General features: G+C 37.1%; 8 protein-coding genes across 8 annotated transcripts; 4 read left to right on the top strand and 4 right to left on the bottom strand.

Moving 5' to 3' along the window:
* Positions 1-66: 66 nt before the first annotated feature.
* On the bottom strand, positions 67-2,535 carry C9374_011469 (uncharacterized protein; the record flags this gene model as incomplete). Its single annotated transcript, XM_044687128.1, has 1 exon — positions 67-2,535. One exon carries the CDS (start codon positions 2,533-2,535, stop codon positions 67-69), a length of 2,469 nt encoding a protein of 822 aa, XP_044554638.1.
* Positions 2,536-2,854: 319 nt separating this feature from the next.
* Positions 2,855-4,943, top strand: C9374_011468 (uncharacterized protein; the record flags this gene model as incomplete). The annotated part of the gene is made up of 2 exons (XM_044687126.1): positions 2,855-4,336; positions 4,407-4,943. The coding sequence occupies 2 exons, from the start codon at positions 2,855-2,857 to the stop codon at positions 4,941-4,943; spliced, it is 2,019 nt and encodes a 672-aa protein (XP_044554637.1).
* A 101-nt stretch (positions 4,944-5,044) lies between these two features.
* C9374_011467 (uncharacterized protein) lies at positions 5,045-7,662 on the bottom strand (the record flags this gene model as incomplete). The annotated part of the gene is made up of 2 exons (XM_044687125.1): positions 5,045-7,422; positions 7,563-7,662. The coding sequence occupies 2 exons, from the start codon at positions 7,660-7,662 to the stop codon at positions 5,045-5,047; spliced, it is 2,478 nt and encodes an 825-aa protein (XP_044554636.1).
* A 605-nt stretch (positions 7,663-8,267) lies between these two features.
* Positions 8,268-10,049, top strand: C9374_011466 (uncharacterized protein; the record flags this gene model as incomplete). Its single annotated transcript, XM_044687124.1, has 1 exon — positions 8,268-10,049. The coding sequence occupies one exon, from the start codon at positions 8,268-8,270 to the stop codon at positions 10,047-10,049; it is 1,782 nt and encodes a 593-aa protein (XP_044554635.1).
* Positions 10,050-10,512: 463 nt separating this feature from the next.
* On the bottom strand, positions 10,513-12,705 carry C9374_011465 (uncharacterized protein; the record flags this gene model as incomplete). The annotated part of the gene is made up of 1 exon (XM_044687123.1): positions 10,513-12,705. One exon carries the CDS (start codon positions 12,703-12,705, stop codon positions 10,513-10,515), a length of 2,193 nt encoding a protein of 730 aa, XP_044554634.1.
* A 269-nt stretch (positions 12,706-12,974) lies between these two features.
* C9374_011464 (uncharacterized protein) lies at positions 12,975-15,500 on the top strand (the record flags this gene model as incomplete). Its single annotated transcript, XM_044687122.1, has 1 exon — positions 12,975-15,500. The coding sequence occupies one exon, from the start codon at positions 12,975-12,977 to the stop codon at positions 15,498-15,500; it is 2,526 nt and encodes an 841-aa protein (XP_044554633.1).
* A 253-nt stretch (positions 15,501-15,753) lies between these two features.
* Positions 15,754-19,160, bottom strand: C9374_011463 (uncharacterized protein; the record flags this gene model as incomplete). The annotated part of the gene is made up of 2 exons (XM_044687121.1): positions 15,754-16,371; positions 16,440-19,160. The coding sequence occupies 2 exons, from the start codon at positions 19,158-19,160 to the stop codon at positions 15,754-15,756; spliced, it is 3,339 nt and encodes a 1,112-aa protein (XP_044554632.1).
* Positions 19,161-19,410: 250 nt separating this feature from the next.
* C9374_011462 (uncharacterized protein) lies at positions 19,411-20,295 on the top strand (the record flags this gene model as incomplete). Its single annotated transcript, XM_044687120.1, has 1 exon — positions 19,411-20,295. One exon carries the CDS (start codon positions 19,411-19,413, stop codon positions 20,293-20,295), a length of 885 nt encoding a protein of 294 aa, XP_044554631.1.
* Between the last annotated feature and the right edge of the window lie 9 nt (positions 20,296-20,304).

Genomic DNA, 20,304 nt, shown 5'->3' with positions numbered 1-20,304 from the left:
GAATTCATAGCATTATTAGTTTTCATTCGCTTCATTGCGTTGTGGTTTAGATTCATTTTATTCGTTTTATTGAAATGTAAATTCCACATCATGAAATTGTAACACTCTGTGAATTTCCAATATTGGAAACCATTGAATGGCTCGATGCGGATGTTCCCATAACGCATTTAATCCACACATATTTCTCTGTGCAAGGGCTGGATCTAATTGGTAATGCTGTAAATAAAGTATATTCTTTTCTGTGTTGTCCTCATCGGTCATCATGACATCCTGTGCGTTCACAAAAAGTTCAGAACTATCCAATAATTCATAACATTTCGTCCAATGATTAAATACAATCTTAAAGGTATATTCATAGATTTGTTTTGGTAAGTGAGGAGCATTCTTTGGACGATGCATGAAAACGGTTTCAATGTGAGCGATGGTTGTTTTTGTGGATTCTGTCACTGATGTGGTTGAAAAGGAGGAGGAATTGAAAATTTTCTCATATTCAGAGCGAGAAATTAAATTCGTTAGTTTAAATCGACCTTCCAAGATTCTCTCCTCAATAGTGTTCAAAGTCACACTCTTGTAACATAACATGTCACCATTTAAAAACAAGTACATGGTTACAATGGGATGATGAAATGCCAGCATGCCTCCATTTCTCTCCAATATTTCAGTAGCCTGATGTGGACAATAGTTAAAGTTTGAAATAGTTTTTGAAAATTCCTTAACAATTGCTTGATTTCCAGAAATGGGATTTACACATGAAATTCGAATTGTGTACGTTTTTCCATAGGCCATGAGCTCATTGCTACGAGGTGAGATTTTACAGACATATGTGAGAGGCACGTTTCGAATTAATAAAATGTCTTTGCAAACTTTGGAAGGAACTAGTTCACAATTAAGGGAAAACCATTGTTCATTGGGCAAGTCCTTTCTCTTCGCTTCGACTTTGTAATGATAGTATTGTTCGTTAGGAAACCGAGAGGAAAATCCAGTCAAAAATACAAAGAACACAGGTGTACGAGTCATGACTCGAATGGTTGTGTCATAGGTTTTTGATAATTCACCACATGCAGCTAATTCTTTCCACATGACCAACGAGGAGGGAATGGCTTTTGAGGAACTATTGGGAGATCGCAACACTCGATGCCGATCGAACTGAGAGGCACAATAGAAGCGTACCATATAGTCCAATTTGGGATTAATTTCTAGATTTTTCATGTCTTCAGTGTTTTCGAGAGAGGTGAGAGGAGGTATTTCTTTCCATTTCGAGACGTCGTGTTGATCGACTCGTGCAATTCGTTCCGTAATGAATAAATAATTACTAGTACTAGTATTAGATATGTCATCAAGATTAGAAGATCCTATGGAAGTGAGAGAGACGTCAATGTGAAACAATGGATTGCTGTTCACTTTCAAAGACTTGAAAAGGCTAGGGTTCAAGTTGTGAAACTCGATGAGCTTCAAGTGGCATTGAGCGAGTGCAGATGCGTTTTGAATATCCTCGTTATAGTCAGAAATTGCTACTCTCATGACTTTTTCTTCAATAATTCGCGATTGTTGTGAGCATTTCAAAACTGGATACTGAATCCAAGTGTTCTCCTTTTGAACACAAATTACTTTGAACAAGTAATCACGAGATCGTTCCAACTGTGGAGATATGAATATCCAATGTTGATCTGATTTGAGAGAATCAGCCTGTCTCCACTCCGTGTTTGCATTTAACAAGTCAAATGTTGTTGCATCATTACTACAATACACGTCATAGAACAAGTCAGCTCTTTTCGGTAATACGATGGCTACTCGTCCAAATCGTTCTATGAAATTGTTTTCATTGTATATTTCAATGTTTTCGCTTAAAGAAACGTCTAAAAGAGGAGAGTTGAGCGAGCTCAGCATGATCACTTGAAAATTCTTTTCCTTAATAATGTTCTTATTTAACTTGATGCGATAGTTGCATGATAAATAAATACTCAACTTCTTTCCAGTTGCTTGCTCTTGTTGTTTTTCAATATATTGCCTAATAGTAAAGTGATCGTCATCATCATCATCATCATTTTGAGAAATAATATCTGACAATGACACAAAACAATTTTCAGGAATGTCTTTTTGTGGATCAAAATAAAATCGCTCAAAATTATCATCATCGGTATTTGAATCGCATGGATGAATGTAACAAGCCAATTGTAAATCTAAATAATTCGTCCACTCATTTCCGTGAACTTGAAAACATCTTCCAAATTCAATACATGTATTCAATAAATCTATATTCATCTCGGGACAATAATTGGAATAATCCGAATACTTCAAGTACAAGGTAAACGGATGCAAGATGTACTTCCAATTTTCATTGTTTCGTTGTGAACCAAAATTCTGCTGATCGTATCCATTGACAAGCTCTAACATCAATCTTCCTTCATAACACTCCAATGATTCCACAATAGATGAAGAAGAGAAGGCTTGATGATTCTTTTCTTCATCAATCAAAGAAAACGAATGGACATGCGAAGAGGATAATGAAGAGCTTCGTTGTTCAAGTTGAGACATTTTTTGCCATTAAACAACAGCATTAGGTTCAAAAAGAAAAACTTGAATGTTGAAATTGCATCTGGATCAGCAACTTCAATATTTGAAGCTTAAAGTATTGGTCACAAAGAGGTTATGAAACAATTTTTTGAAACATTGTCAACCATCTCTGTCAAAAGACATCACTAACACGATCTCCCTTTCAGCTCCGGTTATCATGTTGTCTCTCTAACAACCGTACAAAATCAAAAAAACAAAGAAACGAGATAATTCGTTGCTTCTATGATTCTATTCCAACATCATTCTCTCATCTAACTTGTCCAAGTTTCATCTACAACAAATGTCACTGCTCACTGCAGATGATTTATTTCAACGATTAGATAGTCATTTATCCAATGGAAGAAGATTCAAATCGACCACCAAACTCGCTATTCATCACAAAGGAGAGTCAGGAAATCCATTTGCTATGGGTGTCAGAAAATCGTTAAATGCCAATTCCAACAATAACACGGATTTGGCACCACTCAAAGTCTTATCAGGAGGGAGTACGTTAATGGCCCTCTCGAAAGAAACAAAATCATCCAATACAACAACAACAACAACAGACGACGTTAAATCTCCTGTTGGGACATCAGTTCCTTTCAAGAGAGGAATAAGTTCTCGTCTCATGTCCTCCATGACGAGTCGTTCAAAATTAAATGTAGTCGATCTCATGTCTGACACCATGTCAGAAGCATCTTCAGTGTTTAGTTCTTCATCGGATCGATTAAGTATGATGAGTGAATTTGGTAAATCCATGTTCAAGAAATTGAAAAAACAAGCTCAAAAAGAAGTGAATGAAAGTGAATTCCTTCAACTCAATGATGTTGTGGATCAAATGATGACGTGTGGATTTCCAGTGATTATCTTTGATCGGAATTGTACCATTGAATACTTGAATCCTGAGGCAGAGAATGAATTTGGAATGCGAACCTTTGCAGTGTTGGGTGAACATGTGAGTCAATTATTTGTCGAAGAAACTGTCATTCAAATTCAAGACGCAGTATTACAATTTTTAGGATCTGAAGAATTAACAGAAGCTAGTTTGATGATGAATCAACAAGAGGAAGAACTTCTCATTACGCCTTATTCAGAATTGAGTCGAACTGAAAAATTAACACGAAAACAAGATCTCTCCATTGAACGAATGTTTCGTGCCAAATCTACACTCACGAAAAAGGTCTTCAATTGCCGAACGAAAATCATTACTGTGAAAAAGTATGGTGAAATACATTTCTGTGCGTACATGCAGAAAATTAAATTATCTCAGGATGAAGAGAAGGAAATGGCCAATTTAGCTCTCAGTGAAACAATTACGGAAAATTCAATCATGCCCATAGTTTCAAGTAATGAAAAGGGAATTATACAAATATTCAATGCAGCTGCTTCCACAGTTTTTGGTTATTCCAAGCAGGAAGTGTTGGGAAAGAATGTAAAAATGTTGTGTAATCCCAAACATCGAAAAAAACATGATTACTTCATGGAGAGGTATCTAAAAACTAAGGAAAAGAGAATGGTTGATAATGTGAGGTTTGTTAAGGGAGAATCAAAATCAGGAGAGTCTCTGAAATTGGAGATTAAGCTTTCTGAAATTTTCACATCAGGTTCGACACAGCCTCAATTTGTTGCCTTTTTCAGAGATGCAAAAACCATGATCACAAAGGAAGAGCATTTGGCCAATATTGCTGATAAAATCTATCCAAAGAATATTGCACAACGATTGAGTATGGGCCAGAAAGTGATCGATTCTCTTGATATATGTACTCTATTGTTTGCTGACATTGTAAGTAGTTATGGTATCAATATCCATTGTTCATGATTATTGCCATTGCATTGAATTATTTCAAAAATAGGTTGGTTTCACAGAAATGGCCAGAGGTAAAAAACCAGATGAAGTCGTGAAAATTCTGCATGAAATGTTTGGATACTTTGACGACATTTGCTATACCAACAAGACCGAGAAAATCAAAACTATTGGTGATGCCTACTTTTTAGCGAGTGGAATTCCTCAAGCAGATCGATATCATGCAGAAAATTGTGTGAAATGTGGTCTTCAAATGATCCATAGTGTTCAGGAATTTGTTCAAAAACACGACTTTAACCTCAAGGTCAGAATTGGTATTCACACAAGTAATGACATCATTGCAGCAGTGGTGGGAAAGGTCAAACGAACGTATGATCTCTTTGGAACTGGAGTGGCCGTCACTCAACTCATCGAAGCCACAGGAAAAGTGAATCAAGTTCACATTTCCAATGATTGCTATGTTAATCTAGTGTCTCCAGAATTGAAAGACAAATTCTACCCATGCTTTGAAAGCTGTGAAACTCTGCAGCATGACAAACTAGGAGAAGTGGTCATACCTCAGTCCACATACATTACAAAATTGTGATAATGATTTTCTTTCATTACATTCTAGATCAATTTCTAAAGTTTTAAATATCGAAATATTTCATTCTTGTTTTAGATTTCCAATTTCGAAAATTATTTTTTTCATTGAAATTTCATTTCGACTGGTTTCTCATCATTTCCTTGAACGATATAATGATTTGCTAACACACCAAACATGGCACTATGTTCTTGCTTTCGGTAGGTATAGAGAGTTTTTAAAGGCTCTTGCTCTTGCTTGAGTGTTTTAGGATTCATACAAATGGTAGTACATCTGGGACATGGAAAATTAATTTGAAATGGAATGTCATGAATGTATAGAGACTTGATGTGATCTTCTTCATAGGCTTCCAGTCCTCGAATGACAATATTTGGTCTCATTCTTTCAATTAACCATTCAATACCGTCATTGGAAGTCTCGTCATTTACATGGTTGACCGTGTTCTGAGAATTTTTCAATCGGTTATTTAAATCCATTAAGGAAGCTTCGTTTAAAATCAAAAACAATCCCTTATTTCCTTCATTGGAAAATGAAGATTGGCATTTGTCATTGGAGTTGTTGCTTTCTAAAATATCATGCTTCTTTCTTCGGATGAGACGAACCGATTGACCAAGGAAGCGCGACAATTTTTCATTCACATCGTCAGAGTAAACACAAGTTTCATAGTGACGACCACAAATAGTTGCATCATTTAAGGTTGTGGAAGGAAACTCATCCAATGATAATGAAATACTAGTGTGATCTTGTTGCACGTCTATGTCTCTAGGCACCAGAGAGATCGTGAGAAGTCTCTTCTCCAAATCAACGAATGGTTCGATTAACGCAAGTCGAGGACACTTTTTCAAGCCTAGTACTCCATTCTTTTCATCAAGAATTGCCCATTCTCTATCCAAGTAAGCTCCAGTATCGTTATGTAAATTCCACGATGACACATTATTATGATGGTCGCTTCTATGTTCTTGAAATAGTTTCATGGCACCACATCCCTTAATAGGATAAATATAGAAATGAGTCACCTTGATTCTGTCATCCATGACATTGTACTTGGGTTTAACAATGCTTGTCGAGTTTTGTGCCGTCTCAACGAAATGTGTCCTCAACAAGGAAATGAATTTGTCTACATCGGATCGTATAGAACAATAACCAAATGAGAGTCTCACACTTCCAGTTGGTTTGTTACTTCCTGGAATAACGTCCATAGAGCTGTCCCAGCAGATCTTACCACCTCTCTTAAAGTTGTCAATCATTTCTTCACTTGAAATGTCAAACAGTTGTTGACACGCTCCTGGAACACAAAAGCATCCAGTTCTGATGTTGAATAAATTGAGAGAACATATTTCTTGAACTTGAGAGTATCCAACCATTTGTCCTCGACTGTTAAACACGTTCATATTAATGATGCTTGTCTTTCCAATGTTATTTTCATTGTAAATGTGAACAACTATTTTGCCATTATAGTGACAAAGATTTTTCAATTGGTTCGCACAATACTCTTGAACGTGGTTACAATGCTTTTCAATGATTTGAAAAATTTCACGAAATGGTATCGGAACAAATAATTTTTCAGAGTGTGAATTTGTATCATTTTGTTCTGAATTGGAATTCTTGTTGCAACATTGCGAGTACATTTGTTGAATTTCTTTCAAATAGAAAAGCATTTCACAAATGGTCAGAAAAGGTAATGTACCGTTTTCAAGCATGGAATGAAACGAATCAGTTCTATACTTGGTGAAAAACGGAGCCGTGGCAGTATTCACTTGAACTACACCTCCAGAAAAGTATCCATTTCTTGGTCTGAAATCAATATTGGAAACTCTCATTTTGCGAATTAGTAAAGCGCCTAGACCAGTGGGATATCCAAACCATTTGTAAAAACTGAACGCCACAAAATCTGGTTTGTACTTGGATAAATCAATGGACACGTTGGTGCTTGAGTGTTTTGACACATCTAAAATTGTGTAAATATTTGGATGATGTTTGTTAAGGTAAGGAAAAATGTCAAAATCATCAAATTTCGTTCCTGTGCTATTGCATTCTGCGGCAAATCCAACCAGATGATGATCACTTTCACTCCATGCTTTCGCTCGTTTTCGAATCTCTTCCAAGTTGTTTCCTACAACGACTCGATCGGAATGAATGGATTCATTTTCGTTTTGAAACTCTTCATTATTTGATACACAAGATCGAAGTGCTCCAATTAAAGAATTGTGAGAAAATTTGAGATAGGACACACATGAATTGACTCCCATTGGAAAACATTCCGAAATAATTTTCAAAGAATGTGATGCATTCAATGTAAACACTAGATCATATTCTTTGAGTGAGGTGTTAAATATTTCCTTGAGTACAAATTGACGACTCTCTGCAATAAATTGATTGGTCACATTCGCAGAAAAAGATCCATCGCTGTGAGGATTTGAAAGAAGATTGGTATGATGAAATAATTTTTCAAAAACATTCTTTAAACATTTTGTGCTGTACACTATGGTGTGATCATGAGAAAATAATTGATCCAATATTTGTAAAAGTAATTATTATTAAAATTATATTCAATGAACCAATGACGGAAAGTAATTTGTTCGATTTGTTAGATGGCAAGAACGGAATTAAAAACACACATACTTGTACTTGCTGCATGATCCAAATGAATGACGCCGCTCGGATCTGAAAAATACGTGTCTCTTAATTGTTCCATCTCGGAAAAGTATTCTTGTAATGACATTTTTTTATTAAAAATCTTTGAAATAATATCTTTGCGAAATTAAGAGTGACAGCGCGTTTAACTCCAACAGGCCGCGTGTCGTTTAATTGTGTAAAGATATGTACTGAGTTGTTCGCGATCTATTCTTTCTTTTGCAAAAACATCATCTCTTTCTTAGATGTTTAGGTTAACAAAGTAATTCATTGTAATTTTTAAAATCCTGTTTGATGACTGTTTCCAGCGAATACACTCAATTTGAGCCATTCATCCTGTATTGTCTTGATAAAGAACTGATCCAAGAATGCCTGTAACCAACCACACGACCATTCTTTGACTCCAACTCGCAATTTTCTCCAAATTAGTCCATCAAGTCGCTTCCAAATAACCACAAAAAAAAATCATCTCGATACCGTTGGCACATCATACACTGGTTCATCCTTTGAGAAAGATAATATCCCGAGATCTCTCAGAGGATTTTCAGAATACAACGAGTTCATATTCCTCTTCCTTTCATTTTGGTTGGATTGGAAAGCTTGTTGTTCTTTGCACAGAACTTTTTGCCCGATTCAATATTGTCTTGAGCAAAACAAATCATCATCAAATTGATCTTTGTCTCACTGAATCCAATGCAAAAGGAATCCACAACAGCCATCTACTCGAATATGAGTAATTTGGGCACTCTCAAGCGACCCCTCTCTCGACAACATCTTCAAACTCTTTGTCAAGATGATCCGACCTTATTTGCTCTTCTTGCCAATTCATCCGCAGCGACAACTTCATCTTCAACAGCGACAGCTAACTCTGCCATCAATAATCTACATCCTCATCATCATCATTATGGTGATATCACCAAGATTAAACGAGTCAAGTCTACTTCCCAAATTACTCCTTTCTATCTTTCCGAATCGTTTTCCTTTACCAAAGTCCCTAACACTTCTCTTTCCAACAACATGACAACTACCGCCACTTCTGTACAAACCACCACTACTACCACTCCTCAAATCCCCATTCCAACATCTCAACTATCCCTACCGCTTAATGCTATTTCCGAACTACCTCCGGTGTCACCTAACAAGAGTTGTCACAACATTTTCTCAAATACTGGTCAACCTCAACTTTCTCCTCGTCATCATACTGTAATTTCACTTCCATCATGTATTTCTCAGACCTGTACGAAATCGCCTTCCTATCATGATTTTATTATGAACAATAAGATTATGGACATGTCTTCAGAACCAACACTGGAGACAGTCTTTAGCAGAATCCGATATAATAAGCAACTCCGAAGACTGGTTTTGAATTTTGAAGGTCTTCATGTGTGTAGACGAGAACACATTCGTTGTGTGCGTGACGGTATTGAGGGTGTTATTCTTGCATACCATCCGAATGAGCCTGTCAAGGTACAATGCATTGTAAATTATGACAATTATATTGTTGATGACCATCTCATGGACGAATATACTGAAAATGTAGTCGTTTATTTACAAAAATATTATGAAAGTATTGAACGGTTTACCACAAACAATTTTCTTCAAGAGCAAGTTAGAAAACTTGAGACAGCTCTAACAAGATACCGAAAGTCCTCCATTATTTCTCCAAAAGTTAATATTGGAAAGCGTATGGTTGGATCCAGATATGTGATTCAAGACCTGCTGGGTGTGGGTACGTATGGTCGTGTGTCATTAGCTCAAGACAGAGAGACAGGCGAACTTGTGGCCGTCAAGGAGCTCTCCAAGCAGAAAGTCAACGCCATTGGAATTATGGATTGGGTACGAAGAGAAATTCAAATTATGAAAGCTCTTGGTCGTCATCCACACATTTGTGCACTCTATGACGTTATTGAAACAGAAGAAACAATCTATCTCATATTGGAATACATTGAAAAAGGGGCCATAGAAACACCCTATGATGAGCATCAACAGTATCCAGAAGAATTGGCTCGAAAATATTTCAAACAAATGGTAGACGCTCTTTATCACATGCACAATGTTCACCATATTTGTCATCGAGATTTTCAACTTTCGAATGTTTGCCTAGACAAGAATGGAAATGTTCGGGTATGTGATTTTGGATGCTCTGACTTTTTCACCATGAAAGAAAAGTCTCACATACTTTTTGTTGGAAATAGCAATTACTGTTCTCCTGAAATGCTCATGAAAAAGCCATATTTTGGTCCAGAGATTGATATCTATATGTTAGGAGTTTGCTTGTACAAAATGTGCACCGGGTTTTTACCTTACCGAAATGCTCAAGCCAAATTGATGAACGCCATGACTGTTCCTTTAGAAGAAGAGGATCAAATGAGTGACGAATGCAAAGACATCATTCAAAAATTACTGGAGCCAGATCCTGACAAACGATGGACTGTTCGACAGATCATGGAACATCCATTCTATAAAACCCAATGAACAATTGATTGCCGATTTATTGGTGTTGTTTTGTAACAATTCTTTTAACTGCTACGTTGTTGTGCATCAAGGCATTTTTCTCATATCGCGAACGAGATCGCAAGTATTTTTTTGTCGAACACAGAATTGGTCGATTGTGATGATCAAGGGCTTCCAATTACACCTTTTCGCGAGCGATGATAATTCATTTTTATTGTTTGTTGTTGTAATTTATGCCCCGAATCCTGGTGGTGTTGTTCTCAGAGTTTGTCCTTGAAGGTGTGGATGAAATCACTGATGTTTGTACCAAAGCATAACAGAAGTAAAAAACGGTATCGCCAACGGTTTGCAGACGAAAATCTCTGCCAAAAAATATCTTGGTCACCAAAGTTTGGGATAAGAGAAACGATTGATAAACTGATTAAATGTTGTTTTACTAATTATCATACAAATACGCAATTACTGCCAAGGTTGAATCAACAAATTATTTCTTTCTTCTCTGCGAGGATACAGAAGGAGCTTGTTTTCTTTTCTTTGGTGAAGAAGGAATTAATGATTCGTCACCAGTTTCATTGGCTTCCTCTACTTCTTCCGCTCTCTCGTCCACGTTTTCAACAACATCATCTTCCTTGTTTTTGTAGATGAACGCTTTTTGCAAGAGACTTCCAACTCCATGTTGCAACATGGCAGCTTTGAGAGAGGTCATTTCCGTGTCCTGGCCTCTGTAAATGGCTTGGATGGTCTTATTCTCGTGATCATGTCCATCACTTTGATTAAAAATCACTTCGTCGCTGACTGGTAGAATAATTCCATCTGTCTTGGTGAATGCCGGAATGTAGTAGGTAGATATTGGGCTATGTTGTAAAGCAACAGCGAAGTTTTCAGCGCAGCTGATACTTTTCTGGTTGCCCCAAATGGAAGTAAGTCCATTCCACATTCCCACTTTTCCAATATTGCTACTGGAAATGGTATCCATAAATTCTTTCTTAAAATTCATTTTACAAGCCTCATCTATTTCTTGCAATTGAATTCTGACATCCTGAACAAACTCAACAGTCTTTTTGCATTCCTGTTCAAAGAATTCACCAAATACTCTTTGGACAGGCAAACATAACTTGACTGCTGCTCTGTGTCTAATGTCCCTGTAAATATTTTCCAAGTTATCAAAATCAATGCTAATTGCTTGCGATAATATCAATTCCTGAAAATTTAGAGCTCTACCCAAAGCACAAGGTTTGTACTCCTTGGTGTTGTCGATTTCATAGATTTTGGGTATGTTTCTTTCAATAATATGGATCACTGAGAGCTGTAATTTGACAGCACACAGAATAGTTGCAGATAACAGGATTCCATGTGTCATAGTTGAGGAAGTATCGTTTGTATCAATTAGAATTGGAACAAACAATGTCTTTAAATGTTGGATATATTTTGATTTGAATGTTGTCCATATCTTATTTGGGCAAATAAGAAAGAAATAGTAACCATCTCGGTTGCAGGTAGTAGTGCTGTCCCTATCGCCATTGTGGTTATCAGTGTTTGATGCAAAGTGTTGCAATACAGAGCACGAACGCAGTACATGGTCGTTTAAATGGTCGTCCAATGGAACAATGTAGAATATTGGAGCGACTCTTGCAGTATTCATTTTCAACTCCTCAACAGATAGCAACTTTTTGAATACATTTGGAATGGATGGAAGTGTTGAAATGGTTGCTTGAACGTCATCATTGTCCTGCATGTTATTACTGGAAGAATTGCGTTTAAAAGTGATGGTAATTTCATAATCATGTTCCGACGTAATTGGTAAAGGAGGTGGCAGCTCTTTCAAGACAAGCTTGGACAGTGTCTTTCTCTCAATGTTGTTGGTTACAACAAAATCTCCTTCCTGAACTATTTTCATTTGCACGGCATCCTGCCAATCTTTTGGAACACGGTTGGGAATGTACAGTTCATGATTCTGCTGAATCCTTGGTTCTGGGAGTGGACTCTCCATGTAGTGTAGCAGCAATTTTTTGAGTACCGACTTGATATCCTTATAATTCTTCTTTTGAGGGTTACTCAGAATTTCCACCTGGCTAAGGAGAAAAGATGCGGCACCGCAAATCGTGCCCCAAACTTCAAATTCCATTTCTTTACACATTCGTTCTCTCTCGTTGTTCACACAACGCTCCAGGCTTTGAATAACTGTTTGCCACTGCTTTTGATCATTTACTTCATGAATGAAGCTACCAGAAATGTCCATCCTCGTTAAGCCGGGACCAATCACTTCCTCGTCTTGTTTGGATCCAACGGAAAGTCTTGTCGAAAACTGATCAAGAAACTGCTGTTGAGAGTGTTGTCTTTCTTTCAAAAGTTCTTCAAGAGAATTTATATTGCTCACAAAGCGCGGACCAAAACCAGGAGAGTCAATCAATCTGATTCTGAGTTCTTGTAAGAGGGTTGCTTTAGGAAGAACAAACGAGACTTGCTTCACAACACGATAATACTGTTGATCGTTATCGAAAAGCTTTCGCAAAAACGAACAACCTTGAACCACAGAGGCCACCTGCGAAGCGTCCTTTTCAAGCTGTTGCCGAAGATCATTGCAAGATACTTCTTGTTGATCAACGAGTAAAAACAGATGAGGAAAAGCTTTCTTGACGGTCTCCTTTTCATCGTTTGACAAGAATTCTAAACACATTCTAAAGTTTTTACCAAACTCAACCGAAACAAGGACGCGATGAGCTTGGCTTCCTCTTGTTGTTGGGACGAGTTGCTCGCCAATCAATCTATTGACAAGACCACCTGTTCCACCAAACAACGCGACGACATGTTGATTTTTTTTGAGAGGCGTGTTGTTCGAGTTTCGCCAACGGTGTTGCTTTGAGTTTGGCTTGGTTGTAATTTGAAAGGGCGATGTAGAATGGAACAACGCACCGTTCTATCGCCAACGAATCCAAACACAAAAAAATGAGGTTAACTCTGTCCAACCCACCCAGCGAACAACAACAAGGTGAGCCAACAAAGAAGCGAAAGAGTCGCAAGCACAACACTGGCAAGCCGAAGCAAAAATATTTTGATTCCGATTCTGGTTCGGATGAAAGCGATGATGAAATCACATGTATGGGTTCAGGCTCTCAACCAATCTCTATTGCGTCGTCGCCGTCTTCACAGGAACAGGTTGTCTCAACATTGTCTTCATTGCCTTCATCAACACACCAAGACTTGGCCAACACTGAAGAATATACAGAGTGTATTCGACAGGAAACGGTTGAACGGGACTATTGTGATCTAGAAGACATTACAAATGTACCTCCGTTGAATTCACAATTCTCATCTCGCGAAAATCTTGGATCAATGTTATGTATGGATATCGGTAGTAGTTTTTCCAAATGTTGTTCTTTGGACATTACCCAACAATGTGTCAAGATGAATTCTCTAACATTTGCTTCACCATCTTCATCGAACAAGGCTAAAAAGTATGATCTATTACCAACTTCTATATATTATTCACTCACAGATAAGACATTCATTATTGGATTACATGAGGAAGAACAACAAATATCATCATCTCACCAAACTTCTATTCCCTCTAACAACAGTATGATCAAATTACATAGTATTAAGAAATTATTTTCTATTCAAGAACTCATTGACTTTACATGGAAGAATGAAAGTGTAGAAATCACACTTCGAGTGAGTCAAGTCATGTTCGAATTAGTGAAAGGTTTAATTTCACTCCTCGTACAAGCACGCGATGCGAGCAGTCGTAAAATTTCAAAACAATATACAAGTGCCATGTTCACAGTACCTACAGGAACCAACAAGAATATTCAAAAAGTATTTAGAAATTGTGTGAAACGTGCATTAGATCATACGTTATGCCATCCAATTCCAATTGAGAAAGTATATATTGTTGAAGAGTTTGTTCTGTTAAAGTATTGTGCTGATTCTCTCTATCAAACTCTTACGGATGATACTGTTCTCTTGCCAATTGTACACTCATCGATGAATGGAACAACACAAACGCCCCACAACCAAACAACAACAACAACACTACTTGTTGATGTAGGTCATTTAACAACAGATGTTACTGTTCTTTCTCATAATGATGTTATCAAATATGCATCTGGAGATGTTGGTGGCGTTTATATGTTATATGATGTCATGAGAAGAAATAACATACCTCCAGAAACAACAATGCATGCAATATTCAATTCTGATGTTTCACCTCATACTGTGTTAGCACCTATTGAACATGCCATTATTGATACTTTTAAAAAGATTATATATCCAATCTTTGATGTAATTATTGAATTTAGTGTGAGTGACGTTGTATTTTGTGGAGCCATTATTAGTAATGCCTATTTCAACAATATTATAAAGCAACTCGTAACACCAGAAGAGTTGTTGAATTTTCAAAGAGCACGCGAACGTTATTTTAAACCAGAATATATTCGAATGAATGGATATCCATTTACTCTTCATTGTATTGAATCAGGAGGTAGTACATTATTATTGGGAGCTAAACATTTAGTAGCATCTTCGTGGGATGTTCATACAGCCAAGCCTCTAGTATTTAAGGCAGAAATAGAACCTTCACAATGCTATTGTGGACTTTTATTCAGGGAAGATGATGATAATGATGGCCCAATATATGGTATCTCTGTCACAGATTGTATCTATGATTTATTTATACGGCAAGACCTTGAATTATTTATTATTTGTATTAGAAATACTAGAAATATTGAAAATATTAAGAAGGATCATATCACCAGTTCGAATTTTGAACTTGTTGGGGTTTCAGAATTTATTCGATTCACTACTTTAGAGATTATGGTAGAGACTAGCAAGATCAAAACGACCAATTTACATTTCTTTCTCAAGTGTCATCTCGACGAATCGTTTTATAATTTGGCATTCTATTATACTCGATCAGGACACTACTATAGAACACATTTGAAAATTTCAAGAGAAGGAAGATTGGAAAGAATATCCGTCAACGATGCCGTTCATTATATTTTCAAACCTGAGAATGAAAAAACTACTTGGTATGGTTTGAATTATTATTGTACATTCTTTATTAGAGCTGGTACAAGTTATAGATGTAAAAAAGGTGAAGCAAAAGCTGCCCTCTCAAAGGAAGTGATGAAAGAGCTTCGTCCTATACAGAAAGCAGGCACATCTACGTACGACTTTGTTGAAATTCCAGCACATAATGAATCAGATCGAGCAATAGTGGAAGAACGATCTTCTCGTGCGTGTGTTGGTTGTGCATGCACTGTGGATCCATCGAATCGTCATGAAGTCACAACAAAAACTTTCAAAGACTATGCCAGGTACTTGGAAGCTGCAACTGGAAAAAGAGTTGATAGATGCGGACTTGTCTGTAATAAGTGTTATAATATTTATTACAAGGCAAAGAAGAAGGATGAGAGTAATTTGCTAAATGGTAGTGACAACCCTACGTTGCCAAAAAAGAAGAAAAAGCAATAAGGCCCAAAAATCTCGATGGCGAAATTGCCTTTTTTTTGATAAAGGATCCAACAAACCATGAATAAATCAATGACTCGGTATGTCCCATCAAAGAACAGACAGGAGCATCGACAAACACTTGGGGTAGACTGTCAAGCAACCCCGATAGCGATACAGGGCGACGTTTGCTGTGAAAAAACAGTCGAAAGCCTGGAAGAAAATTTCACAGCCAGGTTTTTCTCCACGAAAAGCTTATCTACACGGTTTTCAATTGCTAATTCTTTTTAATTGTCTTCTTGATGGTTGACAAAGTGTTCAAAATATAATCAAAGTTTGGTCTAGCCTCTGGTTCAGACCAACACTTCTTCATGAGGAGAACAAAGAGGAAAACTACTGATGACAAAGTTTCCAACTTGATATCTTCTTTTTCTGGATTATGATAAATACTGACCCATCTTTTACATTGTTCTCTAGTGTTAAATGGAACAAGTGGTCTTACACCGTGCACAATGTATCTTCCCAATTCAGCAGCATTACCGTGATTGAGCAGAGTGCTAAAGAGTGTTAAATCTTGTTGATTGGACGGTGTGACAATACCATGACCCTCTACTACCATGTCTGTTGTTTCAGAAACAAAATAACTTGGATCAACTTTCTCAGAAATTGTGTATGGCACAGTTTCGAACAATACTTCATACATGATGATTGCAAAACTATAAATGTCTACCTTTTCATCACAAGGTAGGCCTTGCAACACTTCTGGGCTCGACCACAACAATGTTCCAACATTACCCATATTCTCATCGTCCTCATGCAGCATGAGATATGTAGAGAGACCAAAATCACAAACCTTGCATTCTCCATTTGAACCAATCAATACGTTGGCAGGTTTCTTAAAATTGTTAAAACCAACACATTAATATGTTAATTATTAATTCGATGGACTTTCTTAATACTTACCAAATCTCTGTGAATAATTGAAGAAGCGTGCAAATAACACATTCCCTTACAAATGTCAAGAAGTATTGAAATCTTTTGTTTGAATTTCAAAATAATTTTTCCTTTCGCCGTATTTGAAATTAAATTATCCAAGGAGCCACTTGGCATCCATTCAGTGACCAAGAACTTTTCTCTCTCAGTCACACTCACACCAAAGAATGCAACGATATTTGGATGGCGAATTCTGCTTAATAAGCTCGCTTCCTTCTCAAAGGAAGTGTCGTCACTACTGTATTTAACCTTCTTGATTGCTACTTCAACGCCTCTCCATTCTCCCTTGAACACCACGCCTCCACCCCCTTCAGCAACTCTTGTAAGGAATTTTAAGTCTTCCATGTGGATGATATAACTCACATCTTTAAAGGTCACTGCATCAGAATGAATAAATTGAAAATCCAATAATCGTTTTTGCAATTCAATTTCTTTTCGTTCTTTTGATTTGAGTAGAGAAAGTTTCCTATTGATTGTATATGTGGATTTGATAATACAAAATGTTACAGAAATTCCAAGCAGCAGAGATAATATTGCTACCACAGCAACAATTGGAATTAAAAAGGCATAGAAGTTATTGTCTTGACAAAACTCTCCGACATTTGTTAAAAAGTGCTCAACGTCTGTTGGACAAGCACACGAAACGGATGTGTTTGTTGTCATATCAAATAGACATGTTCCTGCACCTCCGCATAAATATGTTTCGTTGGTGACATACTGTTCTCCGCAAATGGGTCGAGCACAAATCATGAAGGAATTTAAATTTAACTCTTTGGTTTTGGTAAACTCGAATACAGTGATAAAGTAGCCATCTCTATAAGTAGCATATTGTCCCTTTTCAAACCTATCAATAAGGTTCAATGGATGGCCATCCATGATCGTAGTGCTATCACGATTTTTAAAGGAAGATATAAGCATCAACTCATTACTGAATGGAGTTAGCCTTAGCTCAACATAAATCCTCCTTGATATTAACGTGTTTCTCAGCACAAATGTCTGAGCATTCATGGTGTTCATATCCAATAATGTCACTCTTGAAGCCGTTCTATCGAGATAATAAAAAATTCCGCTATGTGATATTGCTGTTGGATTTCGAAATTCGTAGGGATAATGTGAAGTATTTCCCAAGTAATCAAATTGCTTTTTCTGCAAGTTGTAAATGAAAAAAATTCCTGTTGATGAAGGATCTTTCTGAGAAAATATCATTGTAGAGTTATGATTTAAAACTCCGCCGTAATATCCAAAGCCATAGATCATTGTTGGTGTTTTGGATATAGTCTTAATTCCTAGCATGGGCGCATATGATAAAAATGTTTCATTGAATGAAGAAATGTTTCTAGGAATGTATGAAAAGGGTGTTGTGAAAACACAGTCGACGAGAGTAAGTTTTCTTCTATCAACATTTAGTTCAAACATGTAAAATGCTCCAAAGTTTGAATTTTCCAGTGTGAGAAAATCACTACTATTGTTAGAGATATAGATTTTTGATTTTCCACCAAATACATTGAAAAACAATATTCCGTCTTCGTATAGGACGTTATCAATGGTTGGACATTGTTCGAAATATTCACATTCCACTATTATGTCAAACAAGTAATTGGTTATGAAGGGTGAGTCCTTTCGAGCTGGATCGCTATCAAAATTGAATACTGTGGCCAGTGGTGCCAACTTTTTTTTGCTGCTGACAAAATCCTTACTAATTTGGCGTATGGCATCGAATGTGGAACTATCTCTGAAAAGTAGAAAATTATTTCCTCCAGCGTGTTTGATAATGTTTCGGTATGTTTGAGTGAAAGAAAGGCTGTAACTTGTATTCGTATAGAATACGCTATCTCCAATTGTTATGGATGAGAACATGACATACTGTAGACCGCTTGAATCTTGTGGATAGGTGACAAATATTTTGTTTCCAACTTGCACAAAACTTGGATCTCCTAGCAATTCGTTTACAATACTTTCTTTTGAGTGCCACGTTATTTTGCCCTTCAAAATGTTATAAGTGCCAACTGTGATCGTGTACAATAAACTATCTGATTTGGCCGCATCTAAAATGGCTTCACAACCAACTTTCAAATGGTTCGACCTCGAAATAAAGGCTACGAAAATGAGCTCTTCACTATTCAAATCATTAACATCGATCAAAACTGGTTGATCATTTCTGAGAGCATATCTGAAAGATCCAGCAAATGATAATTTAAGAGAATTTGGAACATCTGTTTCACTGTGAATGATGTTATTGGTGTTCAACTCGGAAAGTAATTCCTCTTGGATGCGCTTTGAGTATTCCATATGGAAATTTCCTGTTGTTGTGGCCTCCACAGGTAAAACGATGGCCTGATGATGCCATAACAATTTTGGGATGAGTAGCAATGATAATACTAATAATAAATAGATGAGAGCGTAGGAGAGCAGTTTTTTGGATTTTTGAAAAACCGGAGCGAAGTCTTCTTTTAATTCAACTCCAAGTAATGATGATGATTTACATTTCAAATAATTATAATTTTCAAAATTCAAAGTTGTTGAAATAGTGTCCGATGATAGTATTGGGTTGCAAAATTCCCGATAACTGGAATGTTTTGGTGTTGGTTGCTCGTCATTATGTAATTCCGTGAGATGACCTGGAACAGGTTGCCACTGCTGCCATCCACTAGCAGCCATTGACGACCACGAGGACATATCCTCTCCTTTCATTTTTATGTGTGTGATGATTCAAGCCTCTTCTTCATTCAGGTTGAGCTCATACGCGATTGGAAGAACCATCCACGAAAGAACGACTCTTTTGAAATCAACTGCCACTTCTCAATACCTCGAGTTAACCTGTGTTTTAGAAAAACTAATGATTAAGTAAGGTCGCTGTTCGTTTTTACTTCGGAGTGAGAACTTTTTGCCAAAGATGCAGAGCGTTCCAAACTCTCTTTGAACGCTTGCGCAGACTGAAAAAATGTCTTCTTCGCTTACATCCTCCAACAACAACATGACAACAACAACACAACCGGACTGGGTGGGTTCCGTGAATTTGAATACGATGAATTGGGACCACCAACTCTACTATTGGATTCGATCCAATTTCTCAGAATATGAAATTACAACCCTCGTGTCCATCGTTTATATTTTCGTGCTGTACTTTGTCTTGTCCTTGCCATGGTATCTCATCAAGAAATTCAAACCTTCATTCCTGTACAAGTATAAATTACAACCTGATAAAGAGGAAGAACGACAAACCGATTGGGGTTGTATCTTTCAATTGATTGTGAACCATTTGCTCATTTATCCCATGCTGATGGTTGGCCATCCAGTTCTTAAAGGGATTGGTGTAAGCTATGATTTGGCTCTTCCATCATGGACTGATATGATTGGTCGCTCATTGATTTTCCTTGTGATTGAAGATACTTGGTTCTACTGGATTCATCGTTTCTTGCACACTGATTTTGGTTACAAGTATATTCATCGTGTGCATCATGAATATCAAACACCTATCGGATATTGTTCATCCTATGCAAGCGTTGTTGAATTTGTTCTTTTGGGTGTTGGTTCTTTCATTGGACCTCTCTTGATTGGTGTTCCTCATATTTTCGGATGGTGGGTATGGATGACAGTTCGTCAAATTGAAGCCATTGATTGTCATACCGGATTCCATTTCCCATGGTGTGTCAGTAATATCATTCCATTCTACTGTGGAGCTATTCATCATGATCATCATCACAAGACATACTCGGGAAATTATGCCAGCACTTTTACTTGGTGGGATTGGATGTGTGGAACCGATAAGAGTTATCGTGAATGGCTTGCCAAGCAAGAAAAGAAGCAAAAGATTAAGGAAAACTAGATTGAGGAC

Source organism: Naegleria lovaniensis, assembly GCF_003324165.1.
Source record: "Naegleria lovaniensis strain ATCC 30569 chromosome Unknown tig004, whole genome shotgun sequence".
Classification (NCBI taxonomy): Eukaryota; Heterolobosea; class Eutetramitea; order Acrasida; family Naegleriidae; genus Naegleria; species Naegleria lovaniensis.
The sequence above is the reverse complement of the archived record's forward strand: the minus strand, read 5'-3'. Positions and strand labels throughout refer to the sequence as shown.